This window comes from Mirounga leonina, unplaced genomic scaffold (genome assembly GCF_011800145.1).
Source record: "Mirounga leonina isolate KUSES-001 unplaced genomic scaffold, KU_Mleo_1.0 Mir_447, whole genome shotgun sequence".
Taxonomy (NCBI): Eukaryota; Metazoa; Chordata; class Mammalia; order Carnivora; family Phocidae; genus Mirounga; species Mirounga leonina.
The window spans coordinates 715,572-742,335 of NW_023270757.1; the positions used below are offsets into that span (position 1 = coordinate 715,572).

General features: G+C 38.3%; 1 protein-coding gene across 2 annotated transcripts in view; it reads left to right on the forward strand.

The window, feature by feature from the left end:
- The window catches only part of MLLT3 (MLLT3 super elongation complex subunit), a 285,130-nt gene that overhangs the window by 166,093 nt on the left and 92,273 nt on the right, over positions 1-26,764 (forward strand). For both annotated transcript variants that reach the window (XM_034987920.1, XM_034987921.1), the window contains exon 4: positions 2,700-2,843. In XM_034987920.1, coding sequence (XP_034843811.1) covers positions 2,700-2,843 — 144 coding nt within the window. The remainder of the gene's footprint in view (positions 1-2,699; positions 2,844-26,764) is intronic.

Genomic DNA, 26,764 nt, shown 5'->3' on the forward strand with positions numbered 1-26,764 from the left:
CCAGCGCAGAGTGTGTCATGGGGCTCCATCTCACGGCCCTGAGATCATGAGCTGAGCCGAAATCAAGAGTCAGACGCTTAGCCATCTGAGCCACCCAGGTGCCCCATAAATTTTTTTTTTAAGAAAAACATTTCTTTATCTATGTAAAATTTGAATATGTTATATATTAAAAAACATATATACCTCATACATTGCTATTGAGATTTTAAAATGGTGCAACCACTGTGGAAAACAGTAATGCAGTTTGTAAAAATGTTAAACATGGAGTTACGGCAGGACCCAGAAATTCTACCCTTAGGTGTTTACCCCAGAGAAATGAAAATACACATCTACATAAAAACTTGTACACAAATGTTCATACCAGCACTATTCACAGTGGCTAAAAAGAAAAAATACAGGGACGCCTGGGTGGCTCAGTCGGTTAAGCCTCTGCCTTTGGCTCAGGTCATGATTCCAAGGTCCTGGGATCGAGTCCCACATCGGGCTCCTTGCTCAGCAAGGAGCCTGCTTCTCCCTCTGCCTGCCTCTGTCTCTCTCTCTCTCTGATAAATAAATAAAATCTTAAAAAAAAAAAAAAAAGAAAAAAATACACATGTCTATCCAACAAGTGGATAAACAAATACTGGGATACCCATACAATGGAATATTATTCAACCGTAAAAAAGGAACTACTGACACATTACAGCATGTATGACCCCTGGAAAATCATGCCAAATGAAAGAAGACAGTCACAAAGGATTACATATCATGTATGTATTTTATGTATGTTCATATATTTGTATGAAATGCCAAGTCCGCAGAACAGGCAACTCTAGAGAAACAAATAGATTAGTGGTACAGGTGATGCATGATCTGGGGGGGGGAATGGGAAATGACTACTAATGTATTTGAGTTTTATTTCTGGAATGATGAGAATGTTCTAAAATTAGATGGTGGTGATGGTTTCATACTTCTGTGAGTATACTGAAAACCACTAAATCGTATATCTTAAAGCGTGGATTTTATGGCTTGTGAATTATTTCTCAATAAAGCTATTAAAAATAAACAAAATGGCAAAGCTAATGACAAATGAAAAAAATGATAACACTTCACAGGGATGGTTAATATTTGTAACACAAGACATTTTTATATAAAGTAATATAACAAATTCCAGTCCTTTAATTTCCATACCTGCAAAACAGGGCTCACAGGTGACCTAGAGGCGAGCTATGAGAATTAAATGAGATCACTGTTAACATTCATATTAGTTATTGTCATTATCCTCAGTCTTCATTGCACCTGGAATGCTTAAGAATCCCTGTGTAGAGAGGTTTAAGTGTTTAGCTAACTAAAATAATGGCTCGAGAGTAGAACTTGAGTATCATGAAATTCTGATGGTTGTGTTCTCGTGAATCTGATGCTATTTCATCCTCCTGGTTCATTTCATAGATATTTATTGTATTTCTGCTATGCACCAGTGCTAAACTAGTTGCCAGGGGTGCAAGGATGATTCAACCATTGCTCCTACTTTCAAGAATCTTATGATTAAGCAGGATAAAGAGACAGGATAGGATGGTTACCCTAAGATGTGGCAAGGAGGAGAGAGATGCACTCAGAGCAGAGGAGAGGCAGTGGGAAATTGGGAGTGGGTTCTAGGAATCCGTCTCCAAAGTGAAACCTGAATGGAGAAGGAGGAGTAGAAGTTACCCAGGTGACACAAAGGTGGAGGAATGGAGGCGGGCAATGAGGGTGGTAACACAAAGCAAAGGTAAATCCCAGAGTTAGCATAGAACATAGGAAATGCTGGGAACACCCAACAGCATGTGTTGCTGGACCAGGAGATGGGTGGACGCAGTGTGGTGGAATGAAGAGCCGAGAGCCAAGTTCTGAAAGCCCTTATGAGGCATTCAAGTGAGCTTTGATTTTTATCCTAGTGGCAGTTGGCAGCTTTTGAAGTTTTGTTTTGTTTTTAAAGATTTTATTTATTTGACACAGAGAGAGAGAGAGAGAGAGAGCGTGCGTGCACACACACAAGCAGAGGGAGTGGCAGGCAGAGGCAGAGGGAGATGCAGGGGGAGCCCGATGCAGGACTCGATCCCAGGACCCCAGGATCACGACCCGAGCCAAAGGCAGTTGCCCAACCAACTGAGCCACGCAGGTGCCCCAGCTTTTGAAGTTTTAATCAAGCTGTGAAATGGTTAGATTTTTGTTTCATATGGATAATTGTGAGGCCTAAATGAAGGAGGAATTGAAGATAAATCTGTCCTGAAGTAGGAAGGACCTACTAGAGAAAGGAGCTTATTATAGTTTGGGCAGTGAATAAGAGTTATGGGTTAGAGGGTTTGTTCGAGAAATATTTAGGAGAGAAAATGGCAGTTGTTGCTGATGGGTGGAGAGGGTGGTGTGGGAAAGGGAGGAAGTGGCCTCAGGGGTATCTTAGGTTTCTAGTTGGGTGGTTGTGTTGGTGGTGATCACCACTTGAGATATTACAGGAAAAATGATGAGTTTATTCTCTCAGAAAACAAGAGACTGATTCATTAGGTATTTGCCTTTTGCTTTGTAGATAATCCCATGAGAATTTTCTTTGTCCAGTACTTTGACACAATAGCTGTTGGTTACCTGGGTCTTTTCTGTTCCTTCTGAAGAATAAAACTTTGCTTTCAAAATTTGTATATGCTTAACTCTCTCTTTTCTTTCTTAAAATTTTTTTTAATCTCTAGGAAGAACCTAAGAAAGTCCGCTTTGATTATGACTTATTCCTGCATCTTGAAGGCCATCCACCAGTGAATCACCTCCGCTGTGAAAAGCTAACTTTCAACAACCCCACAGAGGAGTTTAGAAGAAAGTTGCTGAAGGCAGGAGGGGTAAGTGGGCACTGCCTTGTGAAAAGCCTTCACTTCAAAAACTAGTTGCTAGTGTGTTAAGAAGTGTACTAATGTTTTGAGAGAGGTAAGAGAGAGGAAGGACCTTAATGACTTAGCTGTGGACTCCTGGTTTGGGATGAAGAGGTAAGCAAACATGAATATTTTACGTAGGTATGAATCTGAAATTATGCTGTTGGTTGGAATAGCTTGATAGTCTGTGCAGCTCAAATCTATTTTAACAAAAAGCCAAAAACAATAAACTTTCCTCAGTTAAGCAAAGAACAATGTCTGAACTTTGTCATATCAGTTTATAGAAACTTTTCGGTAAAATTGGAAGTCCTGTTTAAAATTATATAAAAAGAGGTTGTTTTCCAGATTTTCTTGGGAAAAATTAATAGAAAAAGTATAGTAATTCATGTGACAGGCTTGGGTTATTTAAATACACATTTTTGTTTATTTGAATTGTGTGTAGGTAAAAGATGGGTTTTCTTTCATTTTTTTTTTAAATGTTTTATTTATTTGTTTGACAGAGAGAGACACAGCGAGAGAGGGAACACAAGCAGGGGGAGTGGGAGAGGGAGAAGCAGGCTCCCCACTGAGCAGGGAGCCCGATGCAGGGCTCCGTCCCAGGACCCTGGGATCATGACCTGAGCCGAAGGCAGACGCTTAATGACTGAGCCACCTGGCACCTCTCATTTTTTTTTTTTAAAGATTTTATTTATTTATTTGAGAGAGAAAGAGAGAGCGAGAGAGTAAACATGGGCAGGGGTGGTGCAGAGGGAGAGGGAGAGAAGCAGACTCCCCGCTGAGCAGGGAGCCCAATGCGGGACTCAATCCCAGGACCCTGAGATCATGACCTGAGCCAAAGGCAGATGCTTAACTGACTGAGCCACCTAGGCACCCCGGATTTTTTTTTTTTTTTTTTTAAAGATCATGGTAACCAAGTTTTGCCTGTGTGATTTGGCTAGGATGGGGAACGATTTTTAAGTGAGGTTTTGTGCAGACACAAATGTACGGAATGTTTGCTTGCAGCTAAGTCAGCTGTGCAGGCAAATGCTACTGACTCATGGAAGTCTACAATGGGTGCCATTTGGACCATCATCCTCTTTCCACTTCAGATGAACTTCCTGTGTCATCTTATGTGGGCAGTTCTGACCCCATAAAATGTTGAAATGCATTCTTTACTCTAGAATTTCCTTCACTTAGTTTTTCTGGAAGGTTTTTGATAGCTTTGCCTCGATGCTCTTACCATATGTGTAAACATATGTGGATCATAACTTTGCAAAATGCCTCATTTCTTTCGTAAGCTCTATCTGAGGGCTATGTAGGGAAGAGTTTGGTTTTGTATAGCACAGAAGTGTTTTCCCTTTATCGAAACCCCTTTTTGTGGGGTTAGAGACAACCACTTGGAGAAGCTGTGGACCTTCTCATAAGAAAATCACCCATATGTACAGTTGTGTGAACATTTTGGGTTATGTGGAACTCCTGGAGTCCCTTTTTTGGAGTCCTATTTTGCCAAGATCCTATCCTTTCAGCTGAAATACTAATATGCATTTGAAGCATTGTAAGTCCCTTTACCACATTTCATTCAGTACTCTGCTATGTCAGTACATTATGGGTTAAATAGGTATTGGGCCAGGTTTGGAAATAAACCACCACTTATAGTATTTTATGGGGAAATGTGTCTTCATGAAGAAATGGCCTTTTGTAATACAACTCATTTTTCTTTTTCTTTTTTTTTTAAGATTTATTTATTTATTTTAGAAAGAGACAGTGCAAGCAAGCGTGAGTGGGCGGACGGGCAGAGAGAGAGGGAGGGAGAGAATCATCAAACAGATTCCCTACTGAGCATGGAGCCCAACATGGGGCTTGATCTCAGGACCCTGAGATCATGACCTGAGCTGAAATCAAGAGCCGGACGCTTAACCCAGGTGCCCCTGTAATACAACTCATTTTAAAGTTAGAGATTTATTATATATTTATTAAGGAAGTGGTGTTTTTTTTTAAAACCTATTTTATTCTTTTTATAGTTACCAAGAACACAGTGTTGATGCTATTTACCTGTGGCTGTGCCCTTAAAAATGAGCTGGTCCATCCCTGGTTATCTGCCCAAAGAAAATGAAAACACTAGTTTGAAAAGATATATGTGCCCTTACGTTTATTGCAGCATTATTTACACTAGCCAAGAAACACTCTCTGTGTCCATTGATAGATGAGTGGGTAAAGAAGATGTACATATATGTAATGGGATATTACTCAGCAATAAAGAAAGAATGAAATCTTGCCGTTCATGACAACATGGATGGACCCAGGAGGTGGATATTCTGCTAAGTGAAGTAGGTTAGACAGAAAGACAAATACCATGATTTTACTTAGATGTGGAATGAAAAAAAGCAAGTCAAACAGACAAACAAAATAAAACCAACGGAAACAGACTTGCAAATACAGAGAACAAACTGTTGATTGCCAGAGGGGAGGAGGGTAGGGGACCGGTGAAAAATGTGAAGGGGATTAAGAGGTACAAACTTCTAGTTATACAATAAATAAGTCACGAGGAGGAAAGTATAGCATAGGGAATTTAGTCAGTAAGCTTGTAATGACTTTGTCTGGTGACAGATGGTGACTACACTTATCATGGTGAGCATTTCATAATATGTATAGCTGTCGAATCACTGTGTTGTACACCTGAAACTAGGACGGTATTGTATGTCAGCTATACTTGGATCAAAAAAATGAGTTGGTCCGTTTTAAATCCTGATTGTTATTATTTTCTTTTTATGTTGGTGGCATTTTATGCTTCTCATTATTCCTCTCGGATATGTCGTTAGGTGGGTGATCGGAGCCTGTGGATTCTGAAACTTGAGTACCTCAGGGTTCTGATAAGAGTCGTAGGAAAGAGTAAATATGATACAAGAACTTTTTGAAACGCCACTTAGTCCCAGAGCACTCAGGGCTTGCTTGCAAGCTGAAGAGGTTACAGGTCAGTGATAATGCAGCAGAGTGCACTGCTGCATCCCAATAAGGTCTCTAGTAGAGTTCTGTCTTCCTCTTCTCAGCCTTTCTCTCAGAACTGTCCTCCTTGACTTTCCTTCTTTGTATTTCTTGAAGTGCTGTTTGAAGCCTGTAGATTTGTTTCTGTTAGACTTAGATTGTGTCTTGACACCTCTAAAATAAGTTGAAATGTGAAATATTCAGGCAAACCAGTTACTTAACATAAATTCTTTAAGAGACTGATACCAGTAAATTTTGGGGTAAAATTAAAATTTAAAAATGTGCTTGAAATAATAGTAATCCAGGCGCCTGGGTGGCTCAGATGGTTAAGCATCTGCCTTCGCCTCAGGTCATGATCCCAGGGTCCTGGGATCGAGTCCCGCATCGGGCTCCCTGCTCAGCGCGGAGCCTGCTTCTCCCTCTGCCTCTCTCTCTCTCTGTCTCTTATGAATAAATAAAATCTTAAAAAAAAAAAAAAAAGAAATAATAGTAATCCTATAGATTCTGTCCAGTTCGTATGGGAAAATTAGTCTTTTATGGAAATGTGGGAATCTATAGACTAACAAACATTTTTTTGGCTTACCTAGATTTTTGGCTACCTTGTATTGTTTTTACCTGGTATGTAAATATTTATCATTGTCTTGATATTAATGCAGCCTGTCGTCGTGTTACTAACTTATCAGCCATTTTGATTTTATTAGAAATCTTTCTTGGGGCGCCTGGGTGGCTCAGCCGTTAAGTGTCTGCCTTCGGCTCAGGTCATGATCCCAGGGTCCTGGGATTGAGCCCCACATCAGGCTCCCTGCTCTGCGGAAAGCCTGCTTCTCCCTCTCCCACTCCCCCTGCTTGTGTTCCCTCTCTCACTGTGTCTCTCTCTGTCAAATAAATAAAATCTTAAACAAAAAAAAGAGAAATCTTTCTTTTAAGCTTTATTAACATAATTGACATGCATATACCATTGTATAAGTTTAAGATGTACATTGTATTGATCTTGTACATTTGTATATTGCAGAATGATTACCACCATAGCTTTGGCTATCCTCTTCATCATGTTACATAATTACCATTTCTTTTTTGGTGAAAACATTTAAGGTCTACTCTCTTTGTAACTTTATTTATTTATTTTATTATTTTTTAAAGATTTTATTTATTCATTCATGAGAGAGAGAGAGAGAGAGAGGCAGAGGGAGAAGCAGGCTCCCAAGGAGCAGGGAGCCCGATGCGGGACTCGATCCCAGGACTCTGGGATCATGACCTGAGCCGAAGGCAGATGCTCAACCATCTGAGCCACTCAGGCGCCCCTCTCTTTGTAACTTTGAAATACACAATTCAATAATATTAATTATAATTGCCATATATAATTGCTTTCCATTGCATTCCACTTACTCTTCTTATAAGTGAACATTTGTACTGTTTGACCAGCATCTCCTCATTTTCCCCCACCCTCCAGCACCTGGTAGCTACCATTCTAGTCTCTGTTTCTAGGAGTTCAGCTTTTTAAGATACCACATATAAGTGATATCATAGAGTATCTGTCTTTCTCCGTCTGACTTTCACTTAGTTTAATGCTTTCAGGTTTTATCCATGTTGTCACAAATGGCACGATGTCCTCCTTTCTCATAGCTGAATAATATTCCATTATTCTCTCCATTCACTTAGGTTGTTTCCAGATCTTGGCTATTGTAAATAATGCTGCAGTGGACATAGAAGCACAGATATCTTTTCAATATCCTGTTTTTTATTTTCCTTTGTACACACACACATACACGCACACACGGGATTGCTGGATCCTATGGTAGTTCTCTTTTTAATTTTTTTGAGAAACCTATATATTTAGTTTTCCATAGTGGCTGTACAATCCCACCAACAGAGCATTAAGGGTTCCTTTTTCTCCACATCATCTCCAATACTTATCATTTCTTTCTTTCTTTTTTTTTTTTTTTTAAAGATCTTTTATTTATTTATCTGAGAGAGAGAATGGGAGACAGAGAGCATGAGAGGGGGAGGATCAGAGGGAGAAGCAGACTCCCCACCAAGCAGGGAGTCCAATGCGGGACTCGATCCCGGGACTCCAGGATCATGACCTGAGCCGAAGGCAGTCGCTTAACCAACTGAGCCACCCAGGCGCCCCAATACTTATCATTTCTTATCTTTTTGATAATAGCCTAACAAGTGTGAGGTGATATCTCACTGTGATTTTGATTTGCATTTCCCTGATGATTAGTAATGTTAAGCACCTTTTTATCTACCTCTTGGCCATCTGTGTATCTTCTTAGGCAGATTTTGAAATCAGACTGTAGTTTCTGCCATTGAGGTGTATGAATTCTTTATATATTTTGGATATTAACCCCTTAGATGATTCGCAAATACTTTCCTCTGTAGGTTGCCTTTTTCATTTTGTGTTGCTGATTTCCCTTGCTTTGCAGAAGCTTTTTAGTTTGATATAGTTCTACTTGTTTATTTTTGCTTTTGTTGCCTTTGTGTTTTTTTTTTTTTAATTAACATATAATGTATTATTTGTTTCAGGGGTACACGTCTGTGATTCATTGGTCTTACACAATTCACAGCACTCACCATAGCACATACCCTCCCCAGTGTCCATCACCCAGCCACCCCATCCCTCCCACCCCCCACCACTCCAGCAACCCTTAGTTTGTTTCCTGAGATTAAGAGTCTCTTATGGTTTGTCTCCCTCTCTGGTTTTGTCTTTTTTTTTTTTTTTTAAGATTTTATTTATTTATTTGACAGAGAGAGACACAGCAAGAGAGGGGAACACAAGCAGGGGGAGTGGGAGAGGGAGAAGCAGGCTCCCTGCTGATCAGGGAGCCCAATGCGGGGCTGGATCCCAGGACCCTGGGATCATGACCTGAGCCAAAGGCAGATGCTTAACAACTGAGCCCCCCAGGGACTCCTGGTTTTGTCTTGTTTCATTTTTCCCTCCCTTCCCTTATGATCCTGTCTTGTTTCTCAAATTCCTCATATCAGTGAGATCAGATGATAATTATCTTTCTCTGATTGACTTATTTCGCTTAGCATAATACCCTCTAGTTCCATCCACGTCATTGTAAATTTGTTGCTTTTGTTCTGATGTTTGTTATTAGAAATCTTGTTCATGACTATGTCTCTTCAGACAAACATTTTTTCCCCTCCCTGGGTTTTAGGGTGAGAGAGGGGTGCTGTGTTTCTTACACTTAACCATTATATGTGTGATGTAGATGTATATATTCTGCCTTTACAGGAAAAACTCAATCCTTATCATATGTATGTACTGTGCGAAATCATTATAGCTTCAGGCATGAGTGGAGTAAGCCTACTGTTTGGGCTGTGGTTCCTTCTCCTTATTTTTTCTTTTAAACAGAAAGTACATAACACTATTAAAAGTTGAACTTGGCTTTTCAAGAGATCAGAAAGGTTGTTTTTAGAGCTAGTAGCATCTTAGAAAAATGCTTTTAACATTAAAAGAAAATGATTCCAAAGAGCTTTTTGCCAGAAAAATCTTGAAAAATTGTAGATTTTTTTTCTACTTTCAAAACCTATAAGCCACTAACTACATGACAATTTTTTTTTTTTTTTTTTGGTCCATAACATTTTTTCCACTGGATTTCTTCCTTTTTTTTTTTTTTTAATTTTGCAACTCATTTCTAAATAGTCTCAATGAAATGTACCCTAAGTTCTTCTGTTGAATAGTCCCTAATATATATTTCGGATATTTTGCTTTAAAAGAAAAAAGAGTAACTTTTGAGGGAAGGACACATTTGTAATTAAGCATTGTTTTCTGAGAAAATTGGAATACAGAATGATTTCATTTACAAGACCCTAAAGGTAGTTTCCTCTAAATGAGAGACCTTATTGGAGCTGCTAGGGAAATTGTAGATTTGGTTTGGGATCTAGCCCCTGTCAGGCCTTAAGTAAAAAGCAGAAGGTAGGGGTCAGGAAATGGAAAAGAACAATCTGAGAGCTCCTGAGAGGAGACTGCTTTTTATTTTGAGATCTTATTTTATTTTTTGTTTGGTAGAAGGGTAGAGGACAGTGAGCAATAAACTTTTGAGGGTAAAACTTGATATGTCCATTTGTCCTTGGATTTTAAGCAAAAGGACCAAATATACCCCATTGAGGAGTACCTCTGAATTCCACTGAGAATATTTCTACTTGTTTTTATATAAATGAACTGATGAATCCTTTTTGAATGATTTTCAAAATGCTGTTTAGGATGTCAGGATTTTTTTTAAGGATTTATGATCACAGTAGATGATTTTGTTTTTATTTACTTGATCCCCTTCTTAGTAGCTAGAATTCAGTCCTACTGAAAAATTGCTGAAGGGCTTGACATCCATTACATTTGACTGAATGAAAGAGGATGAGTTTTTCTTTTGGGTGTTGGCAAAGTTAAGATGCAGATAGTGTACATCCTATAGCTGAAAGTCATCATTCTACTAACTCAGCTCTCTGGGATTTCCTGTGGGGAGGGAGTGTGATACCGTTGGAAAAGTTTCGAAATCAGGCAGACTTAAGTAAAAAGCTCATCTTTGTCATCTTCTGTCTGAAGAAAATAATGACATCTCTTTGAATCTCAGTTTGTCATCCGTGAAATGGGTGAGACTGTGTTTTCCTCATTGGGAATGTCCAAACATGGTGTGTGACTCTTAACAGAGACCCAGCCCCTTGGTTCTTTTTCCTTTGTCGGTTTAGAAAATTAACAGATCTTTAACCATGTGTATGTCGAGCATTTAAAGTACCCTGAAAAAGTGTGCTGGGTAGTGTAAGCTGTTCTAGATTTAGTCACAGGAAGACGTCTTTACCACCAGTTAGTGTGACTAGCACATTGGTGGACCTGTGTTGGATTTAAAGAATATTAGCCCATGGTATCTCTTTTCAAGGAGTTTAATTCTGGCAGCTTGTATTTTGCTTGTGTAATGTGAAACAAAGATCTGTTCAGAATATCGTTTAAGATGTAAGTTTTCATTAGAACAATTATTAGTTCTTATCATTGTTCTTAATTCTAAATTTCTAGCAAATCATATAAGGCTTCTTACAAGATTTCCTAAGTAGCATGTTCAGCATGGTAGCCGTATCCTTATGCTTCTATGAAGAAAGCACAAAAGGGACAAGTATCTTTGGAGAATCAAGTTTATGTTATAGCTGCTCCCCTGTTTTTGGCCTGGAAATCAAATGGTCTGCTGTGGTTCTGTTGTTCTTTATGGAATGGTGGTAGGATTGGTAGATTTTTTTTTTCCCCCTTGCTTGCTTGCTTTCCTCAATTAAACAGGCCAAAGTCTAAACATGTTGTTCAGTCTATTTCTGAATCACTGGCAAGCAGTTAATTTTGAGGACTGAAAATTAAAACTAACCACAGCAGTTGTTAAAACTAGGGTTTCTATAGGCAGAAATCCAATTCTGTTCAGACACCACCTGTTTCAATAGGACATTTCAGACGCCCATTTGGCAGACTTTGCTGGAGAAGACATGGGGAACATGCTTACAGTCTGTGTTAAGTCTGCAGCATAATGCAGTCCTGCTTCTCAGAGTGACAGTTACATTTATATATGATATGTTTTTGCAAGGAATAAATTGGGATCTTTTTGAAACACTGCTTATTGTGAAGTGGCATTCAAGTCCATGGCAGTCCCCCACCAAGGGGTTTTGGTTATTAAAGGACCAGAGGGATCTCATGATAAGGAGCTTTCACTAATACAGCTGTGCAAGCCATCTGAACATAGCATTTTATTGCAGGGTTCTGGAATGAATTTTGTCTAGGGCCATTTAGTATTTCCTTTTGTGGGGGAATTTAGAACACTTCTAATTTCTAAACAGTATAGATCACATTCTCCCCCCCCCCCCCCCCAAAGTTTACATTTTTTTTTAAATAGGTACGTAATACACACGTAATACAAAATGACATGCAGTCCGTCTTCCTTCAGGCCACCAACAAAGCTGTAGTGAATAACCTTTTACATAGTTCTTTGTGCACAAAAATGAGTATATCTGTAGGAGAAATTCCTAGGAGTAAAACCATGGCTCCGAGGCAAAGTGGAATTTAAATTTTGATGGACATATACAAATTGCCTGTCAAAGAGGTTATACTACTCTGTGCTTGGATCAACAATGTGTGAGAGTACCTATTTCTCCACACGGTGATTTATTAAACTCTTCCCCCCCCACCATCGGATGAGTGAAAAATATCTAATTTTTAACTCAGATTTCACTTATGAATGATGATGAGCATCTTTTCATATGTTTAAAAGCTATTTTCATTTCCTCTCGAAGACCACATTTTAATGTATTTTAAATTGGAAATATTCTAAGTGTTTCAGTTTCAACTTAAATTTATGGGTATTCTTCCCACATACTTGCATTTGGAAAGGTTACAACAAGATACGGAAGCCTCTTTAACCAAGGTCCGTGTTTTCAGGCTTTCTTCAGTGTGTAACAAATTATGTTCTTAGGAACTGATTTGTCAAGACTTGGGCTTCTAAAAATGTAAGTGGTTTTTGTGGCAAACTCATCCCAGTAGTGCCCAGAGGATGGATAGCTGATTGCTTATTTTTAAAATGACTCAAAGAAAATAATACATGGAAAATTATTTTAGTGGCTGTTGCTGGACAGCTTCATTCGATTTTTGGATATTTGTTTTGGGACAAGTGTGCCTTTTTGTTATTTTCTGATCTATATCATCCTGTAATTACCTGCCTCAAAAGATGCTGCTGTTTTTCACCAGCACCAGTAAAAGGTGACTTATTTAAATAAATGTAGGATCAAGCAGGCTGCCTCATTTATTTGGTTGTGTGTCAGAGTTGCGGTTAATTTTCTGTCGTATGTGCTATTTTCTCTTTTCTATATCCCCTTCCCCCCACGCCTGGAAAATTAAATCATGAAAGTAGAACATACATATAAATGATAAATAGAATGTCAGAGTTGTGAGGCTTCATTCCAAATGTAACATTGGTCTCGTAAATTTTTAGGGAAAGCATGGTCATAGTAGAAAGTTATGTCACTCAGCATATTTAGTGGTTTTATGGTTTAATTTCACCCAGAGTCACAGAAGTTGATGGCAGGACACTGGGGACTTTTGAAAATATGCCCCCCAAAATAGCTGTGGTCTAACACAATCTGCGTGCCTTCATTTGTTCCTTCCTTCCTAATTACCTACTTACCTTTTCAGTAAGGAGGGAAAAAAGTGGGGCACACTTTTCACAAGGTCCACAGCTCAGATATGCTTACTGCATAAACTGAACAAAGGCTCAGTGGAAAAGAAAAATAGATAGATGTTCCTGAGTGTGTACTAGGAAAAATTCTGTCGAGTGTGTCTAAACTCCCAGAATTGGAGGGCGTGCCATGGTTCTTTCTGCAGACCTCCCAGGAGCTGCAGTGTAGCTGACTAAATTTGGGAGCCTTAATTTAGTCTTGAAAGGAAATGCTGTGATATTTGAAAGAAAAGCAACACGTAAGCCTACCCCTAATGCCCACCCCCAGTGCACAAAAAGCCAAGAAAATAAGAAATGAATAGAAAAGAAAAAAATGAAACCATATAAATCTTGGAGATTTTCAAATTAAAAAATGAACAATTCTTTCTCTTTTTATTTTATTAAGATTTTATTTATTTGACAGAGAGAGAGAGGGAGAAAGAGGGAGAGAGTAGCAGAGGCAGAGGGAGAAGCAGACTCCCTGTTGAGCAAGGAGCCCGATGCAGGACTCGATCGCAGGACCCTGGGATCATGACCTGCGCTGAAGGCAGACGCTTAACCAACTGAGCCACCCAGACTCCCCTATTCTTTCTCTTTTTAAATACACAGATATTACAATTGAAAACTTTTGATTCAGTTTTTCCCTCTCTTCTGGGCTCGTGTAGTTCATCATGTACTTGTTTTTAAAGCTGCTTACGAAATTGATCTAATATACCTGAATCTATTACCGTAACTTCTAGCATCCTAGTAAAGGAACTGTTTATGAGAGCAGCTGTTTGCCTTGACTGTCCCCACTGGGTATTGTTTTTGGCTCATACTCTATAATACTAAGTAAAAATAAATTTTGCGATGGGGGGGTAGAGAAGAGAAGCTATAATTAACATTTTATTTTATTTTATTAGCTGAGTTTTGTTGTCCCATAAGTTATACAAAAACCTGACAGTGGTGGGATCTGTTTAAAAAATAAACGTTTGAGACTCTTGAAATAGCTATTTGTGTTTCATTTTTGAGGAGTAAGGATAAGTGGTAGGTGGTTTAATATAATAACCTTTATCACCACAAGGGACACAGCCATGGTGTGATAGAAAGAAGGTTTGATTTGAAATCTGAAGGCACGAATTCAGTTCTCGGATCTGCTGCTAATTTACCTTGGGCTTTAGGTTGGTATAAATCTAAAATAAGCATAATATCCTCTCCTCCCACTTGAAATGATTAAATAAAACGTGGAACCTAGTTAACCAGTCAGCAAGTAATTCTTTTATTTATTGAAATGACCTCTTTTTTCTGTAGTTTTTTATTATGCTTTGGTTTAAATCATAGTTTTTGTTACTTGGAAAGGTGAAAATAAAAGACTTCTCTTCCAAGACTTTGACATAATAATGGTGTTTGACTGGAAAGAACATGTTTTAGCCCCAAGAAGAAATCTGACTTTTTACCTGTTTTTAAAATAAATATGTGCTAACTTTAGAAAAATGTAGACTTTCTAGAAAAGCAGAAGGAAGAAAAAATACATCATTTTAATCCCTCCAGTAATTGTCACCATTGTATTTCTCATGTAGATGAGATCTCACAGGTTGTTTGTATTTGCACTTAATGTATTACACATGAATTTCTTGTTTTAAACTGCATGACTTTATTTTAGTTCAAAAACGTCCTCACACCTCAGAGGATTGATGTAGAGATTTCAGTTGTTTGTTAAGAAGTTACCAGTAAGGTGTTCTATGTTTTTATTTTCTTTTTATGTCTCTGATGACTCTCATGGAAATATGGTGGTCTAGTGTTTTTTTGTAATTGGATGGGCCATGTTAGATCTGTTATTTGGAAAATTTTGTATTTTAATAATTGTAGGTGTAGATTTTGGAATGTGTCTTTATAAATGTTATTCTTGCTTTCCCTCTCCTTAGCGGGTCATCTGGGGGCTTGTGGTAGTGTGAAATGGTTAAATACAAAAAGCCTTCATTAATGGAAAGATTGAGTAATATAAGGATGCCCTATCCAGAAGATAAACTGGTCCTTTCAACTACTGTCAAAGTAAAAATGGAATATAATAAAAATCCAGTTAACTTTACAAACTTCAGTCTTAACAATAACTTTTGGTGATTCAAGAGATAGATTTGGGTGGGTTATAGAGACAAGTCTACCCATATGCTTGATGTCTGTAGTGTCTTTGGGCAAATTAGAAATAAATATCCCCACCCTCCCTGCCCCGTGAAGCCTTAGCCCAAGGAACATAGCATAGCTAGCATAGCATAGTGGGATTTCAGCTTGTCCTCATCCCACAGGCCGAGCATCTTTGTGCAAGGGACCATCTGGACCACGATTTATAGGAATGGCACTATTTATAGGTCCAGACAAAGGTGGATTTTAATGTTAAAACTATCTTGTCTGAGATAGTTGGGACAGGAGTGTCTGGGGAAATAATAAATAAGACTTTATCGAAATTTTGCTATCGGAATATTCCAGTTTTAACTAATAATATGCTATATGTTAACCAACTTGAATTTAAATTAAAAAAAAAAAGAATATTCCAGTTTTTAGTAGCCATGTCCTTTCAGAGGTTTAGCTTAGCCTCTTGTTCTGCCACCCTGCTTTGTGTGTTTAGTTTATGACACTATTGTGCAACATCCATAGATCTCTGTAAAGGTCTGGTTTAAGCATAGGAAGCAAGAGGACTTTTGATAAGACCAATGTGCTAAATCAGGGCTTTCAAATATCAGTGGCTATGAGACCAGGCTAACTCTTTGAAAGAACATACCTACCAAAACTGGAAGACTAGCTGAATAATTTAATATAGGCCTTGCTATTGGGAATTTCACACAATGGGTAGTGATATATTATTTTTTTAAAGTTAAAAATTAAAGAAAGTGGAATTTTCCTTTCAGGTAGTTTTGACCTTTGAATGCTTTGGTAAAGAGAGCATCAGTGAACTCCAGATCAGGGAAATCCTAGATCTTAGTAACAGTCACCATTAGTAAGCATGCCTTCCACTCTATTCTAGTTTTAAGATGGACTTTATCTGCTTTGCAGATAGGTCCCAGGGCTAAGGCTGGAAACTTTTTCTTACGGAGTCTTATTTCCCTTATGCTCCTTCTGTATTTTTTCTTTTTAGATTTCTGTTCCTCCTCGTGATAAAGAAGGGACTTGTTTCTTTTGTCCATCATGCCCCTCTTCCAGGGTCAAGTTTCTGGAGCTTCTCTCTCTCTCTCTCTCTCTCTCTCTCTCCACACTATCCCCTGGGATCATCTTATCTGAATCCTGTTCTTTTTTATTCTTCGCCTGAAGGGATTTTTGTGGTTTATATACATACTCCCAATTTTGGCTTCAGTTCTTTTTTTTCTTTTTAATTAAAAAAGCATGTTGTAGTTAAATCTTTTCTGATTTGCTTTTCTTAAATGAAAACGCATTGAGGTAAACGATGTATGTGTCTCTACACTGCAGAGCAATAACAGGGTGTGGATGTCTCACAGGCACAAAGATAAATGCTGTACTTGGTTAATCAGCCTTGAAGGTAATAATAAAAGCTGTATGAGTTATTGAAGGATGTAGTAGCTTTCTCACTGCTTGATTTTTCTGTACACCTATTCTGATCTCTTTTGGTGAAGAGAACATACCCCACAGTTAAAAGGGCAGACTCTGTTATGAAATAGACCTTTTTTTTTTTTTAGAGATTGGCACTGGCACTTAGTAGCTGTGTAACTTTGGACAAATCAGTTATCTCTATTGGCCTGTTTCCTCGTTTGTAAATGTAATTTACAAACGAGGAAACCACGTATGTGTTTTTCATAGCTGAAGGTATTCTTTGATGTAATAGGTCAAGCTCCCTGTTTTGCAGATGAGTAAACTCTAAGGCACCAAATACTGAAATGATTGATCAAGGGAGAGTTGAGTCAGGGTATTGGTTCACTGTTCTTCCATATTTGTTCTACAGTAATACAGAGTAATGTTAATTTTCTTTTGATGATGCAATTAAAGAGGCAAGAAATTAAAACAGGTCCCCAGAGCCACTTCTCTTAGTTACATTAGGGTCACTATAGCAGTAGTCTCCTTCCTGAAGACAGGCTGCGGTGGAGCAGCTCGCTCATGGACGGCGGCAGACTTTATTCTTTTGTGTCTTGCTTCATAAAGTTCTCTGTATTTCTCTTGCTTCTGAAATCCAATTTGCATGGAGAAAATAATAGTTAGGAATCTGCTCCCCTGCCACCCAAACTTTCTTCTTCTTTTTTTAAATTTTATTTTATTATGTTGGTCACCATATATTACATCATTAGGTTTTTTTTTTTTTTAATATTTATTTATTTGACAGAGAGAGACACAGCAAGAGGGGAACACAAGCAGGGGGAGTGGGAGAGGGAGAAGCGGGCTTCCCACAGAGCAGGGAGCCCGATGCGGGGCTCGATCCCAGGACCCCGGGATCATGACCCGAGCCGAAGGCAGATGCTTAACGACTGAGCCACCCAGGTGCCCCCACATCATTAGTTTTTGATGTAGTGTTCCACGATTCATTGTTTGCGTATAACACCCAGTGCTTCATGCAGTACGTGCCCTCCTTAATACCCATCACCAAGCCAACCCATCCCCCCATCCCCCTACCCTCTAGAACCCTCAGTTTGTTTCTCAGAGTCCATAGTCTCTCATGGTTTGTCTCTTCCTCTGATTTCCTCCCCTTCATTTTTCCCTTCCTACTATCTTCTTCTTCTTCTTTTTTTTACATATAATATATTATTTGTTTCAGGGGTACAGGTCTGTGATTCATCAGTCTTACACAATTCACAACATTCACCATAGTACATACCCTCCCTAGTGTCCATCACCCAGCCACCCCATCCCTCCCACCCCCCACCACTCCAGCAACCCTCAGTTTGTTTCCTGAGATTAAGAGTCTCTTATGGTTTGTCTCCCTCTCTGGTTTCATCTTGTTTCATTTTTTTCTCCCTTTCCCTATGATCCTCTGTCTTATTTCTCAAATTCCTCATATCAGTGAGATCATATGATACTTGTCTTTCTCTGATTGACTTACTTTGCTTAGCATAATACCCTCTAGTTCCATCCACGTCGTTGCAAATGGCAAGATTTCGTGTTGTTTTGATGGCTGCATAATATTCCTCTGTGTGTGTGTGTGTGTGTGTGACATCTTCTTTATCCATTCATCTGTTGATGGACATCTTGGCTCTTGCCATAGTTTGGCTATTATAGACATTGCTGTTATAAACATTGGGGTGCATGTACCCCTCTGGATCACTACGTTTGTATCTTCGGGGTAAATACCCAGTAGTGCAATTGCTGGGTCATAGGGTAGCTCTATTTTCTTCTTCTTTTTTTTTTTTTTAAGATTTTATTTATTTGACAGACACAGTGAGAGAGGGAACACAATCAAGGAGGGTGGGAGAGGGAGAAGCAGGCTTCCCACCGAGCAGGGAGCCTGATGCGGGGCTTGATCCCAGGACCCTGGGATCATGACCTGAGCCGAAGGCAGACTCCAATGACTGAGCCACCCAGGTACCCCAGGGTAGCTCTATTTTCCACTTTTTGAGGAATCTCCATACTGTTTTCCAGAGTGGCTGCACCAGCTTGCATTCCCACCACCAAACTTTCTTAAGCCAGCATCAGCCTCTCTGTGGGGATTGGTTACATTTTTGATTTCCATAAATTAGAAGCAAGCATAACTTTTTGGAGTCTTTTTTTTTTTTTTTTCATTTGAAAAGCAAGAACATGCATGACTTTAGAAGTCGTTTTCCTCGGCATTAGCCAGCTTATGAAAAAGACAACAAATAATTTTGTCATCTACCAGGTTTTTGAAAGTAGAGATGCAAATAAGTCATGGGGTAGTGGTGATTTTTTGAGTGTTTATTTTATTTTATTTTTAAAGATTTTATTTATTTATTTGAGAGAGAGAGAAAGAGAGAGAGCACATGAGAGGGGGAAATGTCAGGGGCAAAAAAGACTCCCCGCTGAGCAGGGAGCCCGATGCAGGACTTGATCCAGGGACTCCAGGATCATGACCTGAGTCGAAGGCAGTCGCCTAAACAACTGAGCCATCCAGGCGCCCTTTGAGTGTTTAAATATGAAAAGATTTTCTCTTTGAGACTGGAAAGTTAGATGGTAATATACTTAATTGGAATCAGCTTAATGTGACTGGCTTGCCACTTCTTTGGGGAAGCTGTTTTGACTTCTTGGTATTCTCACTGTCTGTCTGTCTGTCTCTCTCTCACACACACATACACATTCCAGAATCAAGATACATGATCTAAAAAATGGTTCAGAGAATTTGAATCTAAGACAGGTAGGACAGGTTCAGGAAATCCAAAATAATTTTCAAGTCCTGAAAGACTTCTGGTAGGAGATTTTTATTCTTTTGCTCCTTGCTTCATAGATTGAAATTCTGTGAACAAAACTAATTTTTCTTGCTTCTGAAAATCAAATTTGAGAGGACTTCCCTGAGTCTTGCCCTATCCCTTTTGCCTTCAACCTGTATTCTTCCTGCTCAGGTAGTTCTGTGTTTAGATAAGACAAGAATAAAAATTCCCTTCCAGGGTGGGAGGATGGGTTAGCCTGGTGATGGGTATTAAAGAGGGCACGTTCTGCATGGAGCACTGGGTGTTATGCACAAACAATGAATCATGGAACAGTACATCAAAAACTAATGATGTTATGTATGGTGATTAACATAACAATAAAAAATTCCCGTCCAGGAAGCTTATAATTTTCCTTTTGTAGCTTAGTTGCTCACCTTATCCAGAGAAGAGGTGTAAGTACTTTTAAAATGTTTGTGTACCTACTGTGGGCCAAGTTTAATGCAAATGCTGGGTTTGCATTGAATGAACACTGGATTTCTTTTTTCTTTCTACCAAACCCTTGGCCAATTTTCAGGGGATAAGATATTCTCATCAACTCAGAGGACTAGAATAACCCTGCTCAGTTTCTGAAGGTAAGGAAAGGAAAGGAGGAATGAAAGAAAGGATGGAAGCAAGCAGGAGGGTAGGTGGGAGGGAGAAAGGAAAAGGAAAGAAAAGGAAAATTTCTAGCCACCAGACCAGGCTACTCTAGTGTGCTTTTAGGAGGAAAAATTATTGTGCTTTAAGGCATCCACTTCTTTTAGTGGGGTGCCAGAGACTTTATTATTGGACCCTGTCCCCAAAGGGCTTCTGAAGACCAAGGATGGCAAAAACTAAATACTTACTCTTTTGGAAAGCTGGTCTTTTTGGTAGATCTTTAGATGGTCCAGTTGAATGTATATAAAACTGTTTTGTGTCTACAGCAAATCCTACCACGTGGAGCAGATTTTCCCAGATAAGCCAGAGATAGGTTGTTGCCAAATACATCTTTGAATATTTATTACAAAGTTACGGTTTTTTTCTTCAACAGAAACAACTGGTTTTAGTTGAGAGGAAATGTGAGGACTTCAGACCATGTGTGTTTTTTGTTTGTTTTCTTTGCTTTTGTATGTGGTATTAAAATACAAACTCATTTGGAATTTTTGAAAGCAAACCATGTCTTTCTTTAGGAAAGCCTTGATTTCCTTGACAAATCTAATTTGTTTAAGGAAGCCTTGATTCCTTTTGGGATGGTATCTAGATTCTTGTTAGAAGAATATGGTGCATTTTAGGTCTTCTTATATGATATGGGCCCTTGGAGAGAGAGCCAAGTGTAGTGAATTGAACAGACTGGGGATGCTTCTTGGACCCCCTCTGATTTTGATGCCCTTCCCAGGGGTCCCTTAGTTCTCTGTGCATAGGCCGTTCCAAATACTATTATTTATTTACTTCGTAAGTTTTTATTTTGAAATAATCTCATACTTACAGAAAAGTTGTAAATATAGTACAAAGAGCTTTTCTTTCCTGAACCATCTGAGAGTATGTTGCCAGCATGGTTTGCTCCAATATCCTTAAATACTTTTGTGTTTATTTCCTGCGAACAAGGACATTCTCTTATACATCTGTAATACAACTGTTGAAGTCAGGAATTAGTATGGATGTGGTACCAACCTCTGCTCCTCAGATCCCATTCAAATTTTGCAGGTTGTGCCACTAATGTCCTTTATTTTTACAGCAAAAAGATCCAGTCTAGAATCAATGTGTCATGTGGTTGTCATGTCTCTTTAGTCTCCTTTGAACTGACAATAATTCCTTGACTTTCATGAACTTGAAATTTTTTGAAGATTCGGGGCCAATTATTTAATAGATGGCCCTCAATTTAGGTTTGTATACTGGTTCCTCATGACCAGATTCAGGTTATACGCATTTCTGGCAGGAATATTACAGAAGTAATGCCAGATTCCTGGCATAGCACCTGATCATATGATCATGATTTCATTGTACCCATTATGACTGGGATGTTACTCTGATGATGTGATTCAGATGGTGGTCTGCCAGGCCCCTCCACTGTAAATTACTTTTTTCCCCCCTTTTTGTAATTAATGAGTATTTTACTGGGAGATATTTTGAGAAAATGTGAATTTCTCATTCCTCCTCAAGCTTAAGTTTGTTCTTATATTTATTATATCATCACGGACTCATGGATATATATCTTTTTCACTGAGTTATAATCTATTACTATCATTTATTTTCATGCTTAAATGATCTTGATTTGGCCAATGGGAGCCCCTTCAGTCTGGTTTCTTTGTCTTTTTGACATGCTCTGATCAGTGTTTGGACACTTCCTGAGTTTTTGCTACAAGAAGATGTTCTAGGCTCATTTTCTATTTTGCTTGTGTCAGCCTTAGATTCAGCCATTTCTTCAAGGAGCATCCCGTTTTTAGTGGCTCTGAGACCCCGCATAGTTGCCTTTCCTGATAATTACCACCCTCTCCTCCCCTGCTGTTGCTTACTTTGCTTGGCCCTACCTAATAGCTTTTGGACTGACTTGTTCAGGAAGAGGAAGGGCACATTTTGTTTTGATTTAATCACTTACGTTAGCTTTGTGTGGATAGGGGTGGGGGGGGGGACTATAACATAGTTGATCTGTCATCCCTGAGGTCCTAATATATAATATAGTAAATGCTCAGTTAGGGTATAAATTCATTCAAAGACAAATACCTTACTGTGCATTTATTAGGACTCGGTCATTCCAGGCACTGGGTGGACACAACAGTGAACCAAATTTAAAAAAACAAGAAAAACCCATGCATTTGCAGAAGCCCTGTGAATAGAAATAGTTCTTTGTGAAGGATGGAAATAATTTTCTAAGGCAACCATTTCCCCAACTGTGTTCATTTACATTAATATGTATTCAATGAAAAAAAAGGTTTTGACTTTGCACTTTTTTAACTGTAGTTCTTGTTAGAGCGCACAGACTAAATGTGTCACAGATTTTTTTTTTTTAAGCCTCGGTAATTTCTTTTCTTCTGTTACTGTAGTTCCTCTTTTCCCCCTGGAAATTCTAGCAATACACAAATGGTACATTAGTTAACTCCACCCTGTATAGTCTGTTAGTTTCTTTACCTTTGACCAGGATACTTTCAGAGAAAAAAGTGATTTTTCTCATTATACTTTTGGTAGTAAGTAACAGAATGTAGAAACAGTAAGAATAGATCATAAGCTCCCTTCTGTTAACAGAGTTAATCATCTCTTATTTCATTTTAAGTCCTGAGGGTAGAGCTACGCTATGTATAGCATATAATCAAACCCTTTCTCTTTTTGCACTGTAAAATTATTCAAGCATATATTGGACTGCCTGTGCTTTGCCAAGAATCTGCCTACCTACCTTTGCCAAGTACCTACCTCACAGGCCTCTTAAAGGATTAAACGAGACAATGTTTATGGTTTGTTCATAACACCTAATAAATATCTGTTGAATTGGAATGTGAAATTCTCTTGCTAGGCTGTAAGGTTGTGACATCAGGAGTTTTAAGTTTTTCTTAACATAAAAATGTTACTACATTATAATTGATACATCTGAGAATTGTGTGTGTTTTATATGTAAATTACAAAACAAACACCATAAACCTATCATTCAGTTTAAGAATGAGGATTAGAATATAAGTAGTGCCATTCAAACTACCCGTGTATACCTTTCTAGTCCATCCTTTGCCTCTCCCAGATGCAACTACTCTCCTGGCTTTTCCTGAACTTTTAAATGTGTTTTTACCACAAATGTGTCTGTCCTTCTATTTGTTCAGCTTTGCTTATTTTTGGTCTTTAGGAAAATGGTATAATACTGTAGGTAATTTTCTGTGACTTGCTTTATTTACTCAGTACTGTGTAAGATTTGTTCTTGTTATGTTACTGATTTCACTGCTGTATAATGGTCCATATAGCACGATTTGCATATCCATTCCCTTGTTATCTAGATATCTAGACTCACCCCTTTTTTTGTTTGTTTTTGTTTTTGTACCCCCCCCCCCCCCCCCGCTGCTGTGAACAATACAGTTATGAACCTCCTTGGGCATTTCGTCAGTACACATGTGCAGGAGTTTCTCTAGGGCAGTGGATTTCAAACTTTTATGACTGTGACCCATAGTAAGAAATATGTTCTTTAAAAAAAAAAATACGTTCTGCATAATGAAAGGACCCATATATATAAATACACATAAACAAATGAGACAAAAGCTTAGTAAATTAAATTTTTTTTTTTTTTTTTTACATTACTACACAGGACTCAATCTATTTTATTTTATACCAGTTGACTTACAGACAGTGATGCAATCCATCGTACTGCTTTCCAGTCTCACTAATAGGTTCTGTTTGAATAACAATGCTCTGAATCAGTGGCTCTCAAACTGTAGGGCACGTGAGAATCACTTGGAGAGTTAGTAAACCTGAGGACTTATATGCCCCACTACACAGATTCTTAATCGGTAGGTCTGGGATGGGCCTTAAGAATCTGAATTTCTGGGGCACCTTGGTGGCTCAGTGGGTTAACCAAATCCAGCTCTTGGTTTCAGTTCAGGTCTTGATCTTGGGGTCCTGGGATTGAGCCCTGCATAGGGCTCTGTGCTCAGTGGGGAGACTGGGATTCTCTCTCTCCCTCTCCCTCCCTCACCCCATGCACACTCACTTGCGTGCACGTGTGCTCCCTCTCAAAAATAAGGTTTTTAAAAAATGCGCAAGCACATGAGAGAGAGAGAGAGAGAGCAGGAGCAGGGGCAGAGGGAGAGGGAGAAGCAGACTCCCTACTGAGCAGGGAGCCCAATGTGGGGCTCTATCCCAGGACCCTGTGATCATGACCTGAGCCGAAGGCAGACGCTTAACCAACTGAGCCACCCAGGTGCTCCTAAATAAATAATTCTTGGAAAAAAAAAAAAAAAGAATCTGGTATTTCTAAAAAGCATCCAAGTAATACTGATGTTGCTGGTCTCCCAGCCCACTTAGAGAAATACTGCTTTATGGTATATACCTACAAATGGAATTGCTGAGTCATAGGGCATTTACATATTTGGCTTTTTAATATTTTATATAGTAGTTGTAACAATTTTGAGTCCTATGTCAGCAATATGTAAAGAAATTCCATTGCACTCTTTTGTAGTCAGACTTGTTCATCTATGCCCATTTTGTAGGCATAAAATTATCTTATCACTGTCTGATCTTGTATTTCAGTGATTAGTAATGTGGCTAAGCCTACATTTCAGTGGCCAATTATGTTTCTTTCTCTGTGAAATGCGTTCATGTCTTCTGCTTATTTGTTGGGGGTCTTTTATATTCTGGAGATACGGATCCATTGGTTATATTTACTGTAGATATCTTTTTCTAGTTAGCTTATTTAGTGCCTCTTTTACTTTGTTTATGGTATCTTTCGATAAACAGAAATTCTTAATTTTATTTTTCTTTTCTTTTTTTAATTATGTTAATCACCATACATTACATCATTAGTTTTTGATGTAGTGTTCCATGATTCATTGTTTGCGTATAACACCCAGTGCTCCATGCAGAACGTGCCCTCTTTAAGGCTAACCCATCCCCCCACCCCCCCCCAGAAATTCTTAATTTTAATGTGGTCAGATTTTTTATGGTTAGTTCTTTTTGTGTCCTGCTTATTATGTTTTTCTATACCCCAAGGTCATATAGATAATCTCCAGTGTTTTTTTCTAACATGTTTGAGAAGTTTTGTCTAACATTTAAATATTTTCAAACATCTGGAATTGATTTTATGTATGGTATGAGGTAAGAGTCTAATTTAAATTTTTTCCTATATAGAAAAGCAGTCCCAGCACATTTTATTGAGTTGTCTGTACTTTACCCAGGAATCCATAGTGCCTACCTTGTCCAATGTCAGATTTTCATATATTTGTGAATCTGTTGGGGGGATGTGGTTCATTTTTATTCCATTGGTCAGTTTGTTGATCTCTGTAGTAGTATCATGATGTTGTAATTGCTATAGTTTTAAAATGAGGTTTGCTGTATGATGTGACAAGTTCTATTACATCATTCTTTTTTCTTCATATAAATTTTAGAATCAGTTTAAGTTCTTTGGAAAACTACTAGGATTTGGATTGAAATTACATTGAATATGTGACTAATGAGTGTTCTTATCCATGAAGCTAGTCTATCAGTGTATTTAGGCTTTCTTTAAAGTTGTTAAAATGTTAAGATATTTTTGATAAAGGTCTAACTGGTTTTTGTTTATTCCTAGGTTCTTTTAATTTTTTTTAATTGTTCTTGTAAGCAGACTCTTATTTTCTATGTGTTGCTGATGTGTAAATATACATACTGGAATTAAAAATTAATTAAAAATAGGCAGTTTACATTTGCAGATTGATGATTCTAACCATCTTACTAAACTTATTCTAGTAAAAAAATTTTTTTTTTAAGATTATCATTTATTTTAGAGAGAGTGTGTGTGCTTGTGCATAGGAGGGGTGGGGCAGAGGGAGAGAATCTTCAAGCAGACTCCCCACTGAGTGTGGAGCCCATCACGGGGCTCCATCTCATAACCTGTCTCAGTCGCACAACTGACTGAGCCAACCAGGTGTCCCTAATTCTAGTGTTTATGTATAGTCCTTTAGTTTTCTATGTGGACTGTCAGAATATGTAAATAATGACATGTTTTTCTTATTTTGTGTTTTTCTATCTTGTTTTCCCCTGCCTTTTGTGGTCTTCTGTTAGTAGGACTACCAGTAAACCATTAAGTATAAATGTTTTTGATTTTATTTTATTTATTTATTTATTTTTAAAAGATTTTATTTATTTATTTTTGACAGAGAGACAGCGAGAAAGGGATCACAAGCAGGGGGAGTGGGAGAGGGAGAAGCAGGCTTCCCGCTGAGCAGAGAGCCCGATGCGGGGCTCGATCCCAGAACCCTGGGATCATGACCTGAGCTGAAGGCAGATGCTTAACCGACTGAGCCACCCAGGTGCCCCAAATGTTTTTTATTTTAAAGGAAATAATTCTGGTAATTCACCATTTAGAATGTTGTTTGCATGGGATTTTAGTAGCTACGTTTTGTCATGTTAAGAAATTTATCTCCTAGTCCTGTTTTGTTAAGAGTTTTGTTTTCTTTCTGTTTTAAAAAAATCATACATGGATTTTTTTCTATCACACAACTTTTTAACATCTCTTGAGATGAGCAGATGGTTTTGTTCATCATTAATCTGTTAATATGGTGCTTGACAAGCATTTTTATCATGCTAAACTACTCTTGGGATATTCTTGGAATTCTTGATAAAACCAATTTGGTTCTGCTCTCTTAGGGTCCACTCCCAACTGGGTTAATAGTACTAATATTTTCTTCAAAAATTTTGCATCCATATTCTTGATTTATGTTTCTCTTACTCTTCTTGGCAAGTTTTGTTACTTTGATAATATTCACCACATGAA